The sequence below is a fragment of the Anabrus simplex genome, chromosome 6 (genome assembly GCF_040414725.1).
Source record: "Anabrus simplex isolate iqAnaSimp1 chromosome 6, ASM4041472v1, whole genome shotgun sequence".
NCBI lineage: Eukaryota > Metazoa > Arthropoda > Insecta > Orthoptera > Tettigoniidae > Anabrus > Anabrus simplex.
Genome location: NC_090270.1, coordinates 23670627 through 23692158, shown reverse-complemented (window position 1 = coordinate 23692158; position 21532 = coordinate 23670627). Strand labels below are relative to the sequence as shown.

General features: G+C 39.0%; 1 protein-coding gene across 2 annotated transcripts in view; it reads right to left on the bottom strand.

Annotated features, from left to right (window-relative positions):
- LOC136875423 (5-oxoprolinase) overlaps positions 1-21532 on the bottom strand; it is a 352212-nt gene that overhangs the window by 178017 nt on the left and 152663 nt on the right. For both annotated transcript variants that reach the window (XM_067148979.2, XM_067148980.2), the window contains exons 10-11: positions 15171-15309; positions 4837-5114 (exon numbers count right to left, since the gene is read on the bottom strand). In XM_067148979.2, the coding sequence (XP_067005080.2) occupies positions 4837-5114; positions 15171-15309 (417 nt within the window). The remainder of the gene's footprint in view (positions 1-4836; positions 5115-15170; positions 15310-21532) is intronic.

Below are 21532 nucleotides of genomic sequence, written 5' to 3'. Positions count from 1 at the left end.
ATACGGATATCGAAGTAAATTACTGTACATGAAGTTAATAATCATTTTTAAATTGCATGTAAATTGGCGTTATCCGAGAAAAAGCATAGGGAGGTCCGCAGACGATGTTTCCAATGTAAAGTGTGAGTTGTGGAGTTGTGATGTTAACGACAGGTGCACTTGTCTACCACAATTCATTATGTTTTAGAAACGTTGAATAGGGTGAAATTTGTGTGAGATTTTCACACAGTGCATTACTTTTCAGATACTTATACGACAGCTTCAAACATAGAATTTGGCTCACATATGGCTACTGGGTGGGCCAATATTTGTGTAGAATTTGATGATCCCATCTTTCCTATAAGTGAATCAAATCATCAATTGTACGTGTACAAAGTGCAAAATGTAGGTAAATCCAGAAATAGAGAAAAATTTAATGTATAAGGGATAGAGATATGACAAAAGGTCATAGGACCGAAATTGTAGATCACTCCAAATTGAACCAAGATTGTGCCATCCGTTTTGTGATGCGACTTACCGTTTAGCCACGACATACATCGAAAGGAAGGACTGCACCGTCATTAAAATTGCCTCCATATTTCGATATGTTTCGGGGGTAAAGAATAAAAATTTTAAACATCTGGTAAATTTTCTGTCGGTTACATGCTAAAAGCTATAATTTTGCAAAATTTCAATTTTCTAACTTGTCTGGGAGATTATGCTGCGATCTTGATATCGGGGAGTAGGTTAAAAATCAGGACTTTAAGGAAACTTTTAAGCCCATAAAACCTGTAAGTTCTGGATAAATATCACCGACTATATTCTTATGCAGTTTTAAAACTCCCAGCAAGAACCCCTCAGAGAATTATGAGAATTTGAGATTTTTGTAGGGATCCCGAAGTCATCAGGTTGTCTGGTACCAAGTTTTAAATTTCTAAGATGCCTAGAATGATCTCACTAATTTATGTACGTCTGTTTTCATTTTATGCCTTAATTTATATATATACAGTATATATAGATCACGCCAAACAGACTTCCATTTATTAGGGTGGATAATATTTTACCCCCTTCCCTAGTGGTTCTAGGAGCGTCTTAATCTCACAGTATGTTTTCCAGGTAGTAAGTCATACTTGAAAGTCATACTGGAACATACACACGTCCATTATCTCGGTCATTTCTGACAATTTATTTTTTCACCCTTTCTCACCCCCTATGCCAAAGGCGGCTGAAGTTAGACTTTAAACATCCGGAATGTTACTATTAATCTCAGCGACCCAGAAAACTACGGATTCAGCAGTATATTCGATTACTATTATATCTCACTCCCCCTTCCCCCACCCTAGAGCGGGCTAAACTTTGAGTTTTAAAAATCGGAATGTTACTATTCATCTCAGCGACCCCGAAAAGTATGGTTTCGACACTACTTTTGATGATTTGTATATCTCAGTCCCTTTGCCCCCGCCCCTAAGGGTTCCTGGGGTGTTTTACCCCCATGTGATTTGTCTCCTGAAACTAAAAATTCGGAGTGTCACTATTCACCTCAGGGACTATGTATTCAACACAATTATTCCTATATATCATTATTATTTCTATATATCACTCTCCCATCTCCCCCCACCACGAAGGGGCCTGAACATGGGCTTTAAAAAAAATTCGGAGTGTCACTGTTCATCTCAGCGACCCCAAAAAGTATGGATTCGACACTATTTTCAATTATTTTTTATATCTCAGCCCCCTCGCCCCCCCCCCCTGCCCCTAAGGGTTCCTGGGCTGTCTTACCCCTACGTGGTTTGTCTCCTTATACTAAAAATCCAGAGTGTACAATTCACCTCGGCGGCCCCGAAAACTATGTATTCGACACTATTTTCGTTTAATTTTATATATCACTCCCCCCTCGCCCCCCATGCGAAAGGGAGCTGAACTTTGACATTTGAGAAATGGGGAGTGTCACTGTTCATCTCAGCGACCCCCGAAAACTGTGGATTCGGCACTTTTTCGATTATTTTTATACCTTACCCCCCTGACCCCCACCCCTAAGGGAGCTACGGATGGCTTACCCCCACAGTGCTCGTCTCCAGATAGTAAGTCATAAGTGTACCGAGTTTGGATGAAATTGCTCCAGTGGTTTAGCTGGAGGTGTGTCATTTACACACACACATACATGCATACATCCAGTTTTGTATATAGTAAGAAGAAGAAGATTATGCTTGCTTTATTATTACATAGAAAAAATTTTATTTTGAACACTGCAGAGATCTAAACTTAAACTGTATATCTGAAGAAATTATTCGAATCCGAGGAATGTTTATTACTTCGCTCGCGGCATGCCCAATCATGAGAATGGCTTCTATAATATTAGTCATCAGTTTCAGAGTCGTGTTCATTGCAGAGGACAGGATTCTTATTCTTAAGAAGGATAATTGGTGCCACAATCGTCCGCTCTAAGATGTTCAAGGGTACTCCAGGTGACTCCAAGTCTTTCGAAGCTCTGCCGTGTAGTCGATAGACTTGTAACTGTGTAGAACATCGGGTAATTCTTGTAAAAGTTGCTTGTTGAAAGAAATGAATGACATGATATATGATAGCAAGAATCAAGAGGACCGAGCTCGATAGCTGCAATCGCTTAAGTGCGGCCAGTATCCAGTAATCGGGAGATCGTGGGTTCGAGCCCCACTGTCGGCAGCCCTGAAGATGGTTTTCCGTGGTTTCCCATTTTCACACCAGGCAAATGCCGGGGCTGTACCTTAATTAAGGCCACGGCCGCATCCTTCCACTTCCTAGGCATTTCCCATCCCGTCGTCGCCATAAGACCTATCTGTGTCGGTGCGACGTAAAGCAAATAGCAAAAAGAAAAAGAATGAAGAGGATGAAACCCGGCGCCGGCACATATGCCACTCCTCTCCAATAGGTCAAGACTTAACGTCCAGATCCGATGGACGAATCATCATCAACACCGTCATATGCCCTCACGCCATATAAGACCAAAAACAGCTTCCTACGTCCTGGACGTAAAATGGCTCCTTGAATATTGTGTTCTCTACCTATCTTATGTACGTTGCCTAGCGACAGCGACTCTATGCATTTAATCTTGGTGACAACACGTTGGATTGTCATATCCCAATGCACGTTTTCCGATGGTTTTTCGTTCATAACTCACCAACGAAAGCAAAAATGAAAATTCCGGCTTCGAGGTGCATTCGGACCCCTTTCCATCTACATATGTTCAAAATTTCAGATCTCTACGTGCTGTAGATTTTGCTGGGCATCGCGCACAGACACACAGACAGACAGACAAACACTTCCTTTTATAATATTATAGATACTGAAGATGTTACAGATGTGAAAATTGATATTTGTAGCTCCTGTAAAAGTAAAGGAACACGCATAATTTGTTTTTTGAAAATCCACTTAAGGGGAAGTGTCGAAGGGGGTGAATTTTTAAAATGAGCTTATCTACAGTTTATCAAAAAAACTTACCACATATTACAGACTTGAAAATTGGTATGTTTAATCTCCTTTAAAATAAAGTAACACGTATTTACTGTTTCGGAAAAAACACTTAAGGGCTGGGGGTTGGAAAAAGGGCTGTAAAAAGGGATGAATTCTTTTTATGAGTATACTTACGGTATATCTCAAAAACTGAAGATGACACAGACATGAAAATTTGTATTTGGAATCTGCTTTAAAAAAGAAACATGTATTCTTTTGTTTTCGTAAAATTCAATTATGGGGGCAGGGGGGGAGAGGGAGATAAATGAAAAATGAGTTGAATTCTTTGTTTGAGGATACATATATCTCAAAAAAGTAGTAGGATGTTACGGACAAGAAAATTGGTATTTGGAATCTCCTTTATACATGAAGAGACACGTATTATGTTGTGGGGGAGGGGGGTGGAATCTACTTAACAGGTTGTAAAAGGAGTTGAATTATTTTATGAGGATGCAAATAAGAAGTGGACTTAAAACAACACAGCCCTAAGGGAGTTTTGACTGGGGGTTGAGGAATGATGACAAAAATATGCATTTATATGAAACTGTTTGAATTATGATGTTAACATTTCATATGATACCCTAGGTGTTAAATAAAAGAAGTTTTGAAACAAATTTAACCTATCAGAGAGTTAAATGAGGGTTAAGATCCAAAAGCAAATATATTCATTCCTTCCTCTGAAATGGTTTAACGAACGAAGACAAAATTCCAATTCCAAATCTAGGTATGAAATAGGAAATATTTTTTAACGTTCCATCCAAAAAGTGTTAAATGAAGTTAGGTCAATAAACAAAATTATTTATCCCACCAAAACTGTTTGACGTACAAAGTTGTAATTTTAAGAGAAGGGTGTTCTTTTATGTCCTAGGTGTAAAATATTGTATATTTCAAAATATTTCTCCCCTAAGGGGATTAGATGTTGGCTGACACTCAAAAACACAATACCCATTCTTATGGAAACCTTTCAGGCACTAAGTTAGTTTTTTATGAAGGTTGGTCTTCTATACCCTAGATGTTAATAAATATTTTAAAACATTCACCCCTTAAAATATTAAATCCTCCATTACAGTTCGATGTACAAAATCAAAATTTCTTTTGTTGGTCGCTTTTACGTCCTAGATGTTAAATCAGATATGGTTAAGAACATTCAAATTCTTCCAAAGGAGGTTCAAGTGAGTATTAGATTATAAAATAAATATCATTCCCGCAGAACCGTTTGACATACGAACTGAGGACGTATTTTACATGCTCAGCTGACAGTGGACTCTCCAAAACGTAAAACTTAGATTAATAAGTTTCACTTTAAAGCTGTAGCGATGCACGGGTACCTTGCTAATACCATATACAGTATATTTCAAAAGAACTCACCTTCCCATCTGCTCAGCAATGCTCATGAAGCGATGTGAGAAAATGCTCAGTTGTATAGAGTCCAGTTCAGTGCCAATCTTACGAATCTCTCCGCTGCCGATTACGATCTTGATGTCCCCAGCTTTAGTTATGGTGGCAGTACAATCAGGTTCAACAAGAATGGTGCTCAAGTTATCCATGATGATGGCTGGACCTGGAATGGTGTGACCTGCTCTCAGGACATTCAGGAAGTACACCGACGTCTGCCTGTAGCCACCTTCAAAATACACTCTTACAGTCTGTGGAACACAAAAGTTAGTTAGTAACAAGTCTGAAGGTCAAACAATAAAAATGTTGAGACACTCAGTCTATTAGTAAGAGATGTTGGCAACATTTCTCTAACCCAGGAAATACCGAAAGATAAGAGTAAACAAAGTCTTCATGTATTTAAAATTACACTCCAGGTACAATTACACATTTGTACATTTATGATATGGTTATTCATGTGCAGTAGACTTAGAAATCCATGTCACTTAATAGGTGTCTTATTGTCTTTTGTAAGTAAATAATCAGTCCCATGACTATTCAATTGCCATGAAGTTGCTCCATATTTGGCGGTCCTTTGCAATCATCTTCATTGCCACAGAGCTGTCCACTGTGGAGGACTGGCACTACTTTTTTTACAAATGTACATTCTTACTAAGCATACACAAGTAAAAAAAAATACCCTATTTTTCCTAACCTGATCATCATCATCATCATCATCATCATCATCATCATCATCATCATCATCATCACTGTACAGTTCCAGTTTCCCGGGTACTGTTAATGAGCCTCTTCCACTTCTTCCTGTCCATATACAACTTGTCATGGAGAACATCATCCACCGTCCATCCTCTGGTAACTAGATCAACCTTGATCATGCCCATCCATTGGGTTTTAGGTCTTCCTGCAGGTTTTTTCCCCTCCACCTGTCTTTCCAAATTTATTCTGGCTGTTCTTGTAGGCTCCATTCTCATCACATGCCCGTAACATCATAGTCTGGATGTGCTGATTCGGTCTAATAGGGACGTCTTTATTCCGGCTTCCTTTCTCACCTCTTCATTTCTTAACTTGTCCATCTTGGTCTTCTAGATGGTGGATCTAAGAAATTTCATCTCTGATACTTGCAGTCTTGATGAATTTCTTTTTATGAGGGTGCACGCTTCAATACCGTAAGTCAATACTGGTATGAAATAGCTGTTAAACATCATCAGTTTGGCTGGTTTCGGAATCATGTCATCCCATAAAAGTGTTCTTACTTGTTAGTAGAATTCTGGTCCCTTTTGCACTCTGTTTGTAATTTCCTATCTGACTAAATTATCACTGGAGATTACACTTCCAAGATAAGGAAAACTATCCACACACTCTAGCTGGTGGTCTCCTAGTTTTACACTTGCTGGACGCTCTTCTCTGTTTACTGCCATCTCTACTGTCTTGGTCTTGCTGATCTTGAGATTATATTCCTGGAACTGGGATTTCCATACATTGAATCTGGTCTGTACTTCCTCTTCTGTTTCACCCCAAATCATGATATCATCAGCAAAGGCCACTGCATTCAGTTAACCTAACTTTTCCTTGATGTTCTTCATTATATTGATAACAGTGATGAACAGTAGTGGGGACAGTGCACTTCCTTGCTGAACTCCACTCTTGGTCTCACACCATGATGATGATCAACCTTCCTCAATTTGTACACAGCTAGTACAGTCTTTGTACAACATCTGAATTTTCCTTACCAGTCCTTCAGGCACATTTCTTTTCCTCAGGCACTCCCAGATCTTATCTACTGTATATATATAAAATAAGAGTTTTGTCTGTACATTGCTCAGAATTTGAAAAGAATGGTATTTCTGTATCGGTCATTTCCACAGTAACCAGGAGTTGCACTTTTTACTTTTCCGTAATGTCTGTCTGTCTGTCTGTCTGTCTGTCTGTCTGTCTGTCTGTCTGTCTGTCTGTCTGTCTGTCTGTCTGTCTGTCTGTCTGTCTGTCTGTCTGTCTGTCTGTCTGTCTGTCTGTCTGTCCACGCATCACGAGAAAACGGCCAAAGAGAATTTAATGAAAACCGGTATGCAAAGTCGGGGAATAAGTCGCTACAATCTAGGCCATAAATAATGTTATTCACGCTCATGGAAATGGTAGTTTAGGGGAAGGCCTAAAATTTAATTTTAAAATATTTATGTTTTTAGTAGTCCTATCTTCATAAGAATTGGTATGCAAAGTCTAAGAATACGTCGCTACAATCTAGCCTATGAATAATTTTATTCACACTGAGTGTTCACGGGTCACGGCTGTCTGTGGTGTGGTCATTCCAGGTCTGGAACTTTGAACTGTCAGATAGGCAGTGTAGTCCTGTTTGTTAAAAGTGAGAAAATGTGCGGTGTTTCATTTGAACAAGTATTTTGTAACATGAAAGCATTGCTTTTAATCGCGCCATTCCTATTGACGTCATTATATGTTCATTTCAGTTGCGAAAACCACTGACACTCTTTATAAGGATGTAAAAAGGCATTACAATGAAAACATCCCAACCTGATTGTGACTTATGGTATGAAATTGGGTCTACTATTACAGAGAAAATTCCCTCAGTCTTCATATGAGAAAAGATGTTTCGTGTCCTCCCGTCGCGTTTCTAGGGTAACGTTAAGAGCTATACAATTTAAGACAATCTTGCTCACAACGTGTGTACACTACCTAACCTAGAATTCTGTATACAATGTAGAATTCTGTAGCGAAGCACGGGTACATCAGCTAGTCTCTTATAACACTATCATAGGCCTTTTCTATATCCAGGAATACAATGACCAGGTTTTTGCCTTTCTCCCAATACCTTTCCATCAGCATGTGGGTGCTTTAAATTAGATCCATTATTGATCTGTTACTTCTGAATCCATATTGCTCCTTCTCTAACTATGATTCAATGATGGTTCTCAATCACCTTTCTATGATCTTCTCTAGAATTTTTAGCCCATGATACAGCAGGGTTATTCCTCTATAGTTGGTGGGTTTCTGTCTGCTGCCTTTCTTAAACAGGGGAATTATAATGCCCTTGCTCCAATCTGCAGGAATTTTTTTGTCTGTTCATATGGTATTTAGTACTCTGTGCAGCCATTGTACACCCTAGATGCCTGCTGCCTTTATCATGTCCATATTCACTTCATCTGCACCTGAAGTTTTTCCTTTAGGCATAGATTTTAAGGCTTTCTCAGTTTCTGTCTGGGATATGGGAGGTTCTTCACTGAAGGCTTGGATTTCCGGTTCTGTATTTTGTTCTTGAACTTGTGTATTCAGAAGGTGGTCGAAATGGTTCTTCAGAACTTCTCTCATGTCAATTTCTGTCCTAACCAGATTTCCATTTTCATCTTCAAGTGCCTTTATGGTATTCATTGGTTTCCTTTTACCTCTGATAACACTACAGTATACAGTAGTTTCTTACTGCCTCTGCTGTCTTCCTGCAGTTTCTGAATGAATACATTCCTTGCCTTGGTCTTTTCTTCTGTAACTGTTCTTTTAACATCCAATTTCTTGTTTCAGTGTAATTGTTTGAGGTTTCTGATCTATGCTTCATCTCTAGTAAGATCTAGTTTATTTTTCTGCTGATTCCTTTCTTTCCGCCAGAGATTTCCTTCCCTGATTGCTGCTCTCACTCTTTCATTCCACCAAGGTGTTTCCTTCTCCTTTATTTTCATACTTGTCTTTTCACAAACTTCAGTTGCTTCCTTAATCAATGTGTCCCTTAGTCTGGTCCATTCTGCCTCTCCATTTTTCCTTTCATCTCTTGGTAACAGGGTTTTTATCTGGTTCTGATACTCAGTTCTCTTATCTGTTTTCTGGAGTTCCCATACTTTGATTTTTGGAATTTTCCTGTTCTGCACTTTTGGCACATAGAAGTTTCTCAGGTCTGCTACTAATAGACGGTGGTCACTGTCGAGGCTCTCGCTGGGTGTTACTCTGACATCTGTTACCATTCTGCTCCTTTCTTTATCTGAGATGATATAATCAATTGCAGTCTTCTGTAGTCCATCCCAACTGCATCGTGTTATCTTATGGCTCTGTCTCTTCTTGAACCAACTATTATTTACCACCAACCCATTCCTCATAAGAAGTCAAGGAGATGTTCACCTTCCATATTTTTTCCACCATATCCATGAGGTCCCATTGCATTCTCATATCCTGTTCTATCCATCCCAATTAGTGTTGAATGCATGATTCGAAACAGTGTATCGATTCATTCAAGTGTCCGAGTGAATTGATTCACAGGAATGGTGAGCTCACGGCACACGATTCAGCTTACTCCCAGTGGACAGTGCTGAGTGGCGCACTCACGGCTCACTAGCGGGACACTGGACATTGCACTAATAACAATAAGTTAATTTATTAATTTGACCACCTAATCAATACAACAAGTCTTGTCCTTGTTGATTTACATTGACATGGTACATGTTTCGCCTTGTACATAGGCATCATCAGCCATTGCCTCAACCTTGAAATAAAATCAGGCACCAGATTTACATATAAATAAAATAAAACTAATTTTTAAAAAACCTTGGAGAGACTTGAACTAAAATTAACACATAGTAAAAGACATGTAGAATGTTGGTCTTAAAGATGAGTGAGGAGTTTACAATTTGTGAAAGTATTTGCAATATTGACATTAGAAGGCTACTATTATAATTAAAATGAACAAAGCAACAGTCTGTTATAAAAAAGTGGTAAGATTGCTATAAAATTATGTTGACCGACCGGCATTTACGATTAGACAATGACGAAAATGATGATCAAAATCGTATTTATTCAAAAAAATAATGTTGAATAAAATAATGTCGAAGGATGATCAAGTGACCTGTAATTATTTGTTTGCATGAGATAAAAGTCAAAAGTCAATGGCATATGGTGAAGTTGTGGTTCACTTTGATGAAAAAATACTAAGTTATAGTTGAAGGTTGAAGAACGATGTTTAAATTGGACCTCTATGGACCATCTCAATTTGATGCGATGCCAAAACGTTAAGAATATGGGTATATTGACATTCTAGTCAAAAGGCAATGTGACAGTTGAATCTGTAAAAGAAAACCAGAAGCGCAGTGTTAATTGTGTGAAAAAATCATACTGAAATGTTTAAGTGAACGTCAGCAACTTCTTCTAGATCTTTATTCATGATGAAACCAACACCATTCCTCATCTCTTCGTCATTTCCATGCCAATACTGTTTTCTTAATTTCTTCATTCCTTTCTCTCTCCATTTGGTTTCACTCAGCCCCAGTATCACTAATTTCCTCCTTTCCATGAGGTCCACTAGTTCCTCACACTTTCCTGTGAGAATGAAAGTGGATAGTCCCAATCCGTGTTAGTCTCCTCCAGGATTTTTGCATTTTTGCAGGACCCTGTCTATCATCAGGCCATAAACCATCATTCCCGGCATGAGTCTGCTCATGCTGGTGTCTTAATTTAGTTGATAAATGTGTTCCGAGGCTCTTATGTGTTTTGAAAGCAACTACAAATAACCTCTTTTACTGTCTTGCTAGGCCTAACAGAATTGAGGATTTTCTTACGGATTTTACTCCCTTAGCCTTTGAGGATCCCTCCTCACCCCACAATGTAGTGGGTTCCATTTGTACTACCCCCAGAGGAAAGAGTTACCTTCTCTGCCAGCTCCACCGTATCGAATCATATTCTTCGCTTTTGCTGCCATCAAGGTCTTCACTCGTTACCCTGAGCTGGGACCCTTTACCAGATGTTACACACTGGGTCAGCATGCTCTGGGACTCACATAGGCAGGGGCACCACTCCCTGTGCAGAGCTGCCTCTAAGAGGGTCCCTACCTGTTACCTCTTCCTAACCTGATCGTCATGTTTATTAATGGATTGGCAATAAGCAGAATCCAGTTAAGTCACTATATTCACTAGATGCCATGCATGAATTAATATGTAGGGAGGAACTTGTGTTTTTTAAATTTTTTCTTCCAAGTGTTTGAGATCTGTTACTCTAGTTTTCGTCCAAGTCAAGTCTGAATAACGCCTGGAAAATAGAAAAATGCATTCCTTGAGTCACAGCCACACAACCATTCGTGTTTTGCATTGGTGTTATCGACACCAATATTCATGCCCTTTACTGCATATTGTCCCACTTGTTCTAGTTTTAAATTAGGTGGTGGTCAACCTAATTTCTTTATCAACTTTTCAGTTAGGGACAGTTGCAAATATAGTCTATTTAGAATATTACTCATTGTTTTAGAAGAACTGAAAATTTTATGTATGTCACCTACAGGTTAATTATACCTACGAGAACATCTGTGATAACCCTTATGTGACTCTTCATCACAATACTGTATATTCACACACTGCATACAACAGATTTAATTTTTAACTACACCACACTAAATATTATGTAACACTACATTCATTAGCCAGCACAACGTGCTTCTCAGACGACAGATTTGCAACACTTGCATTTGAAACAGATGTTGGCCTCGGCACAATATGCCTTCATTTATTCTGTTTGCAATGGGCTGGCTTTGCCAATGACCAAATGTGTGTGTATAAATAGTAGGTTCTACACAGGCATGAACCAAACTAACCAAAGAAAGAGTCAGCAGGGAAGGGTAGAGGCCCGGTTTGACTGGCCAGCAAGCCACAGGAAGCGTACTACAGTTGAACCTGACTTATACGTATATCAAGGGGAAGAGAAAAAACTACCTGTAACTCAGAATTACTTAGAAATCAGACTTACACAATACATCACATATTTACTGAAAAAGCAATGGAATAGAATTACATGTGTAAAGCCTTGCAAATAATAAATATATTAAGACAGAAAGTATTATTTTGAACTTGGCCCAGCCTTAAAGAAATCAGATAGTTTGGTTTGTTTCACTTTTCTTGAATTAAGAGTATAAACCTCCTTTAACAAGCATAGTAATGAATTCGAAGCATTTTCACTACAACTTTTCGCACTGATGTAATGGCTACACACTTTGATTGCACTTAACAGTTCAGTCAGTTCAGGTGTCAAGATTCAAGTCGTTATCTCCATCTCCAATGTCACTATCGCCTGTAGCTTGTCAATCACCGCCGCGTTGTTGGCATACATCAGCAATAATCTCTTCATCCGGTAGTTCTCCACATACAGCCAGATTGTCATCGAAATGCACAAAAGTACCGAATTCTACATCCTACGGAAGCATTAGCTCATTGCCAGACAAAACTTCGTCCCCATAATCATCATTAAAGGCAGCCTCTTCTAGTAAGACACCAGCTTTGCGGAAACAGCTGCTGATTGTGGAGGATGACACTTGCTTCCAGGCAGCCGAAATAAAGTGCATGGCTTGTAGCAAATTAATGGAGAGAGGTTCATTTCCTGCATCACTCAGTGTTATTAAACGTTGAACCAGCATTTTTCTATAATGCACTTTGAAATTTGCAATGATGCCCAACTCAAGCGGTTGTAGAACACTGGTACAGTTAGGAGGGAAACCTTCCATTCGGACATTCTCCAGAACGATTTGAGATGGATGTGCTGCACAATGTTCCATAAGAAGAAGGATCTTCTTCTGTTTCTTTTTCATTTTAATGTCCAGTTTTTTCAACCACTGCTCCTTTGGATTCATATTCCTTAGGTTTTGTTTTCACACCCTAAAAACACCTCAGATTCTTCGATTTTCCTATCACAAGTGGAGGAAGTTTGTCAGATCCATCTGCATTGGTGGCGAGAAGTACTGTTACACGGATTTTGCTTTTCTTCCCTCCATGGCATGAGTCACCTTTTTCAGCTAATGTTTTATTAGGAAGGAGATTGTAGAAGAGGCTGGTCTCACCATAGTTGTAGATGTTTGGAGGCTGATAATAGCTTACGATACCCGGCAAAACCTCTTCTTTCTAGTGATGCACTGTGACGTCTTCTGCAGATTTTGAGCCACCGCAAATTGTTCTCCATGTGATTCCACGACGATCTTTAAATCCTTGCAACCATCCTGATGAAGCCTTGAAAGCAGCAGTGATATTCATCTATTTCTATTTTCCAGGCGTTATTCAGACTTGACTTGGACGAAAACTAGAGTAACAGATCTCAAACACTTGGAAGAAAAAATTTTAAAAAACACAAGTTCCTCCCTACATATTAATTCATGCATGGCATCTAGTGAATATAGTGACTTAACTGGATTCTGCTTATTGCCAAGAAACTACTGTATTTACGAAGTTTCCTCTTTGTCGGCGTAGGTGGAAGTAGAGCGATTGGGTTTCGGTGCGGGAACAGAACTCTGCCTTCTATATACAGTAGGTACAAATGGCACAGTGTTTTAAACGAGTTTCCACTGTCTTTGACTGGCGTTTCGTCTAGGTCACAGTAAAGCCCCTTACACATGTAACGCCACCAAATGCAGCAAAAGTTTTCTCATAATATGTACCTTGCAAATATTTATGGCATTAAATTGTGTGCTAAATGAGCAACCATTTTCTTGGACATAGATTGGGGCTATCTTGTGACATGGCATGAGAATGTTGTGTGCTGGATTAGCTGCCATATTGCTGGACGTAGATCTTGATGTTACATATGAAGGTCGATCAAATATAAATGATTTTTGTTCCTGAACATCAACAGTTGGTAGGACTGTCCCCGCGCTTCTGCTATGCTTAGGCGGAACCGTTAAGAGTGGGGACAGCATGCTGTTAGATATTTCCCGCCGTTTTGTCAGTAACACTCACGATGTCGGAGCAACAGGTGCACCTCTCCACTGCGCAATGCTTAATTATACAATTTATTGCTCGTGAAGGAGTTACAGCGGTGGAAATTTGCCTGGATTGACTGCACAGTTCGGTGATCAAACATTGTCAAGGATGCGTGTGTTTGCCTGGCATAAAAAGTTCAAGGCAGGACGAGAACATGTGGAAAGTCAGCAACACGATTGCCATCCTCGTCCAGCATTACAGACAAAAACATTTGTGCGGTTAAAGACATTATTGACGACATCGACGGGTGGGAGTATCAGAAATTGCAGAACAAGTCAGAATCAGTTATGGGAACTGTCAAACAATTGCCACAAACAACCTACTGTTCTGTAAACTGTGTTGCAGATGGGTACCTCGCCTTTTGACCGAAAATCTGAAGTTGAGACGTTTGGAGATCTGTCAATGGCTTACAGCAAGGTTTGCAGAAGAAGGTGATGCATTTTTGAGTCCGATCGTCACCTACGATGAAACATGGGTCCACCACTACACTCCCGAATCCAAACAAGCCAGTAAGGAGTGGTGGAGGAAAGGGGAGGCAGCACCAGTGAACGCCAAGACTTGACTGTCATCTGGCACGGTTCTTGTAACGGATTTTTTTCGATCAGCGAAGCATATTGCTGATTGATATTTTGCATGAGCAACACACAATCACTGCTGCTTACTACTGCGAGCTGTTGAACAAGGCGAAGGTTGCATATCGCCGCAAAAGTCGAGACCAACCAATTTGACAGATCATCCTCCTCCACAACAATGCACAGCCCCATACTGCAGCTCTAACTGTCTCCAAGCTACAGGAAATGCACTGGACTACACTTGATCATCCTCCTTACAGCCTGGACTTATCGCCCTGTGATTTCCATTTGTTCGGACTGCTTAAAGAAGCTCTAGAAGGGCAACAATTTGAAGATGACGAGAGTGTGGAAGACTTGGTGCGCAACTGGTTGGTGACACGATCCTGTTCTTTTTACGATGAGGGCATCAAAAATCTGCCTATATGCTGGGACAAAAACATTTCCAAAGCAGGAAACTATTTGGAGAAATAAATTGTAATTGCCTTGTGTTTTTCAATAAATGAATTTAAATAAAAAATAAAATCTTGTTTATATTTGATCCCCCCTCGTATTTCGATTTATCAGAACACTATCTTCTCTGTGAATAGAGTGCAAGGATGCATTATCTGTACCTCTGCATGTTGTAAGAGGCTACCAAAGAATCTATACTCGATCTCTTGTCTTCTAAGCCCAAAACATATCCACGATTTTATGCTTTTCCATGCAGTGGAGAAATTTACATATATTTCTTTTTGCTTCTCCAGCCAGTATCCTTCCTTCATTTAAGCATTGTACTACTATCCATATAAATTCTGAATGGCACATCGCACGTCCACACCAGGAGCGTTGGTATGTGTTTAAAATGTTAAATGCAGCTCACCTCATTCAAGGTGCCTGTAAAGAGCTGCACAACCTCAGGACGAGGACACCAATTACTATTTTAATCCACAGAGGGTCATTTTCTTGTTGGGGTACTGAGCAAAAACTGTAAGGTTCTGTGTTTCAAATGAATTCCACTAGTTACTATTAGCCTCACCTTTTCCACAACAGGTGGCTGATCAGCAGGAGGTATTTCATGCTCAGTATTGATGAGAGATTTGCCCACACCACGAACTCTGACATCATCCACAATGATTGGACGGCTGGGAATTGTGAACCCAAATTCACTTTGATACCTGTAAGAGAAATTTTCTTTAATCTTACTCTGGATAAGCATGGAGAGCTGCATCAAACCAGTCTATGGACTGATGACTCAAACAACAACTGGATAAGCATATGCACAATGAGTTATAAGAGATATTTTTAAATGTTCAACATGGTTTCAGATCAGGAAGAACCTCAGGCAACATAATGATTGTGGTCACACAGCTCCAAGAGTGCCATTATGAAAACAACAAGGATCTATATCTATATAATCTTCCTTGATATAGAAAAGAAAAATGACAGTGTGGAGAATTCTAAAAAATGAAGGAATTGGGGAGTGTACTGTAGAGAGAGTGAAAGAGATATATCAAGGTAGTGTGAGTGTGTCAAAATACTTAGAAGGACAAAGAACAGGCTGGTTGGAGCAGAGAAATGGTTTAGAGCAAGAACTTGTCTTGCCTTGTGAATAAGCTAATGATGATGGTGATAAGGTGTGCACGCGATGTTAAGAGCTTTCCATTCCGTAGTTTGGTCTTTGGTGTGGTTCGTAATGGCTTGCTCAGGCAACTCGGAATAGCACAGCTTAAGGCCAGTGCTGTCAATCCTCCCACCAAGTCACTTGTCTTGTGTTGCTTGCATAGTCCGTTGTGCTATCAAAGGGTAGAGAAAGGTCCACCTGTTATATACCTTTAGTTTAATATAGTGTCCTATATAACTGGTACAAGTTTCAACCCTACATACATTGAGTCATCTTCAGCCATGATCTTATTGGAAACATATGTTTACACACAACCAATAATAAAGAATACAATTTGGTATGTCTTAATTTAAAATCTAAGTCTAAAACATTGATCAAGTTGGACTGCACGTTTAAAATTGAGACTAAAATGACACACTAAAACTGTTATGGTTTGTGTTGAACTATGTCAATGTCCTTATATATAGTAACCAAGTGTTCTTCAGTCGATCTGGAAGTTGGTATTCCTTATCTGTATAGTTGAGCCATTTAATTTATAAATTATGTCTTGTTGAATAGTAACATGAGTAATGGTTTATTTAAAGCTTGAAGGGGACATTCACAACTTGAATAAGTATTCCTTTTCATGAGATGTAGTGCCCCCTGTGGGTGGGAGCAGTAGAATAACACCCACAGTATCCCCTGCCTGTCGTAAGAGGCGACTAAAAGGGGCCTCAGGGGCTCTGAACTTTGGAGCGTGGGTTAGCGACCACAGGGCCCTCAGCTGAGTCCTGGCATTGCTTCCACTTACTTGTGCCAGGCTCCTCACTTTCATCTATCCTACCCAACCTCCCATGGTCAACTCTTGTTCTTTTCAGACCCCGACGGTATTACGTATGGAGGCCTAGGGAATCTTTCATTTTCATGCACTTCCTTTGGCCGATACTTTCATTTTTTGAAGTATCAGACCCCTTCCATTTTTTCTCTCTGAGTAGTGTTATATAGGGGATGGCTGCCTAGTTTTACTTCCTCTTAAAACAATAATCAACACCACCACCTGAGATGTACTGATCTATTGTTTAATTCGGTTTGACCAAGCTCGATAGCTGCAGTTGCTTAAGTGTGGCCAGTATCCAGTATTCGGGAGATAGTGGGTTCGAACCCCACTGTTGGCAACCCTGAAGATGGTTTTCCGTGGTTTCCCATTTTCACACCAGGCAAATGCTGGGGCTGTACCTTAATTAAGGCCAAGGCGGCTTCCTTCTGAGTCCTAGCCCTTTCCTGTCCCATCGTCGCCATAAGACCTATCTGTGTCGGAGCGACGTAAAGCCAATAACAAAAAAAAAATTTGGTTTCAAGTGAATGTCTCTACGTTCCTCATAAATTGTGTGCACTTGGTGAGTGGTGAAAGGAAGATAATTACAAATCTTCTGGGATGTGAGAAAGAGAAAGAGAGCAAATTATTATTGGTTTCTCTCAGTCAGTCTCTTAACAGGGCAAGTGTTTCGATGGGTGGAAGTGTCTTGACTCTTCAGAAGGTGAAGGGTTCCAGCGCATCTCATCCAAATAAATCTCCACAGAAACCACGCAAGAAAAGGTAGGCCTGTTGTGTTTTCATGCATATCAATATTTCATGTAGCCTATTTAAACAGCAACAGACAGAATGGAAACCAATTAACACAGGCATATGACAGTGTTGTAGACTTTCACCTCTATTATTTATCATCTATATGAAGGCAGTAATAAGAAAATGGTTCTCTACAAATTTACAGAAGATACAGACAGTCAGATGCCATATTATTTGCTGATGACTTAGCATTATTAGCAACAGCAAAAGATGACCTGTAAAGATCTATGTTCAACCTTCAGAATGTCTCTTCAAAATTCAACATCAGCTGAAAAATCTAAATAATAGCCTTTAAAAGAAAGGATTCTATACAAAGAAAAATATGTTTAGAAAACAAAATTATAGAGAGGGATCTTGTCAGAGGTAGCCACACATATCTACCAAATTAGTTAAGTACACAAGAACAACAGAACCTTATAATGAAGTTGTGTATGGTGCAAAAACACACCCATCTGCACCTATACAATACTCTCACTAGACCAACCCTATGCTATGGCAGAGAGATATGGACTTTAAGAAACAGAGACGTATCCACTAACACAACATGAAAAATAAAATTCATGTGCCGAACTGCAGGTAAACAAAACAGGACCATAAAAAATTACGAACATGCTGAAAGAGTTGAAAGTAAGCCCAATAACTGTCTACATCTACAATTATCAAACAAATTGAAAATGCTATGTCCAAAGGACGAAAGCTGGAAAACAACCTAAGGAATTTCTTTGCTACCAACCCAGAGGAAGAAGAACCACCCTGATGAAGAGATAGGGAGGGAATGCAAGACCATAAAGGGCTACTAGCCCCAATATATGATAGGATGATGTTAGTTTCATGTTTTAAAATTTTTCCCAGCCACTTGTTGCACACCACCAGAAACACTTCAAGTGCTAGTGGTACACGTACGACCAGTTCAAGATCAAAATCAAATCAAAATCAAATCAAAATCTCTTTATTTGCAAATGAGGTGTCTACCTCGGTGGCAAATGGTACACTAAAATACATTATTGTCAAGCACTAAATTTTAAATTAACAGGAGACGAAGGAATTTTTCCTAGAATACAATATTATACAATTTATGCTAATAATTTTTTCTATTAAACACACACATCATCCTTAATAAATTTATATTGTTTTACAAAATTCTACTTATAATATCTTACAAACATAGTCAACTCATATACAGTACGGTATGTGAAATTACTTCTAATAATACTATACAACTGGTATAAGATTAAAATTAACATTCAATTTATTTACATATTTATATTTTACCCATTTTGGAACCTAAGTAGCATAACGACCTGCTGCGTCTTAACCAGAGCCCTTTTGCCACCACTTTTCAGAGTTCCTGAAGGGCCTTCACAGCTACCGTAGCGGTCCCAGGGCCCTCGAAGTCCCCACTGTACTTCACCCCTACAGGCAGTCCCCTACTTGGGCTGTCCAAACTCCTTAGACCAGGGGATGGAATTAATTTAATCACACACATTTATTATTTACAATATCCTGCACTGGTCGAATGCCCTCTAACATTTAATTTATTATCTCTGTTGTTGTTTATTCTCTTCTTGAATATCTGTACAGATTTTGGAAAAGGATCAAACACTACCCCTGGTAAACTGTTCCACTCCTTCACGCCCTTCCCAATGAAAGAAAATTTACCCCAATCGCTTCTGCTAAAATTCCTTCTAATTTTGTACTTGTGGTCAGTTCTACCAATATAATTATTTTCCAACCGAAGCCTCTCACGGATATCTCCCCATGCTTCTTCTCCTGTATAGGCTCTATATAATCCTATAAGTCTACTTTTCTCCCTTCTCTTACTTAAGGTTTCCCACCCAAGTTCCTTTAACATTTCTGATACACTACTCTTTCTCCTGAAATCCCCTGTTACAAACCTTGCTGCTTTCCTCTGCACACCATCTAGTTCTTTTATTAGGTATTCTTGGTGAGGATCCCAAACACTGTTTGCATATTCCAATAATGGACGAACCATACTTAAGTAACATTTTTCCTTTTAATTCTTTGTTGCATCCTTTAAGTAGCCTCATTATGACATGTAACGATCTGTATGCTTTCCCAACAATGTCATCAACATGACCCTTCCAGTGCAAATTACTTTCAAATCTCACACCTAAGTGCCATCTTTTGGGATAACTACCTCATCCAAAGTATATTCAAATTCAGTTTTAAAGCTCCTGTTTGTAAAAGTTGTAACAGTTGATTTGGCTCCATTAATCTTCATATTATTTTCTTCAACCCATTCCTGGATACTGTCAAGGTCCCTTTGTAATTCTGAACAATCCTCAATATTATTTATTTCCCTATAAACAATTATGTCATCTGCGTACAATCTTATTTTCGATGTTATATTGTTCCCTAAGTCATTTGCGTATATTAAGAAAAGTAACGGACCGATTATACTACCCTGTGCAATTCCCTTCCAGACTTTCTCTTCCTGTGATATATTATTTCCTACTTTGACTTTCTGAACCCTTGAATTTAGAAATGTTCTTATCCAACGTATAACCCTTACGTCCAATCCTATTCCCTCCAATTTCTTTAATAATATTCCATGTTCTACTCTATCAAAGGCTTTGGAAAGATCTATGGCTATGCAATCTAACTGGCCTCCTGAATCTAACTGATCTGATATGTCCTGCTGAAATCCCACCAGTTGTGCCTCGCAAGAAAATTTCTTTCTAAATCCATACTGGCTCCTCATGAACCAATTTTTATCATCACATATCCCTCTGATGTACTTTGCTATTAAACTCTCCAGTATTTTACAAACTATACTGGTCAGGCTGATTGGTCTGTAGTTCTCTGGTTTCCTTTTATCACCCTTTCCTTTATAAATTGGTATTATTATAGATCCCTTCCATTCCTTTGGTATCACACTATTATTTATGACATAGTCAAAGAGAAATTTTAAATAAGGCACTATATACCACCCCATTGTCTTTAATACCTCCCCAGTAATTTGATCACTTCCTGCTGCTTTTCCTTGCTGAAGCAGTTGGATTTCTCTGAAAATATCTTCATTTGTGAATGAGAAGCTTCTTGTTTCCCTCTGTGTCTCTCCCTCTCTATCTTCTGTTACGGTTTCCAAGTCCTGACAATCTTCTACTGAATCTCGGAATTCCCTACTAAAGAGGTTTGCTTTCTCAGTATCTGTTAAATAGTGTTCACCCCCTTCTCCCACCATTGTAGGAATTTGGATTCCTTTTCCTTTTTGATTCCTAATATATGAATACAGCTTTTTCCATTTCCCTTTGTGGTCATTACCCTCTTGAAGAATGCCATTCATATAATTCTCTTTTGCTTCCTTTTTCACTCTATTCAGTTCCCTCATTAGTTGTTTTCTAGTTTCTCTATTCTCCCTACCTTCTTTGATTTTCCTGTTTACTATTCTACATTTTCTTTTTAATTTTCTTATTTCCCTTGTGTAATAAACAGGGTCTGAGGTCATTTTACCCTTCTTAACAGGTACAAATCTCTTCTCTCCTTCCCAAATTATTCCTTTAAATTTAGCCCAAAGTGTATCCACATTACTCCCTTCACTTATCCAACAACTGAATTGTGATTTAAGGTAAGTCCCAAATTCATCAACTTTAGTTTTTCTGTATAATTTCTTGTCTTTTGTGAACCTCTTATTAAGCATTTTTGGTACGAATCCTACATCCATTATTACAGCCTTATGGTCACCTATTCCTTCAATTACCTCAGTTTTATCAACAATTTCCCATGGTTTAACCAAGAATACATCTAGCAAGTTATTGAGACGAGTTGGTTCTTGTACTACTTGTGTAAATCCTCCCTCCCAAATTAACTTATTTGCCAGTTTCTGTTCATGGGCTTCGCTTGCAGCTCCATTCCATTCAACTTCAGGCAAGTTTAGATCTCCCCCAATTATTACCGTATCATTATTGTTTTTATGAGTATAATCTATTATTTTCTCAAATATTTCCATATCTCTTTCCTCTCTTCCAGGCCTATATGTTCCTATAATTCCCACCTCCTTCATATTATCACAAACTAATTTTATCCCTAATATTTCATCCCTTTCATGCGAACAATAAGTTTCCTTCACCAGAATAAATACCCCTCCTCCTTTTTTATCTCCTCGGTCTCTACGATAGACTGTATACCCTTCTGGAAATACTTCTGTATT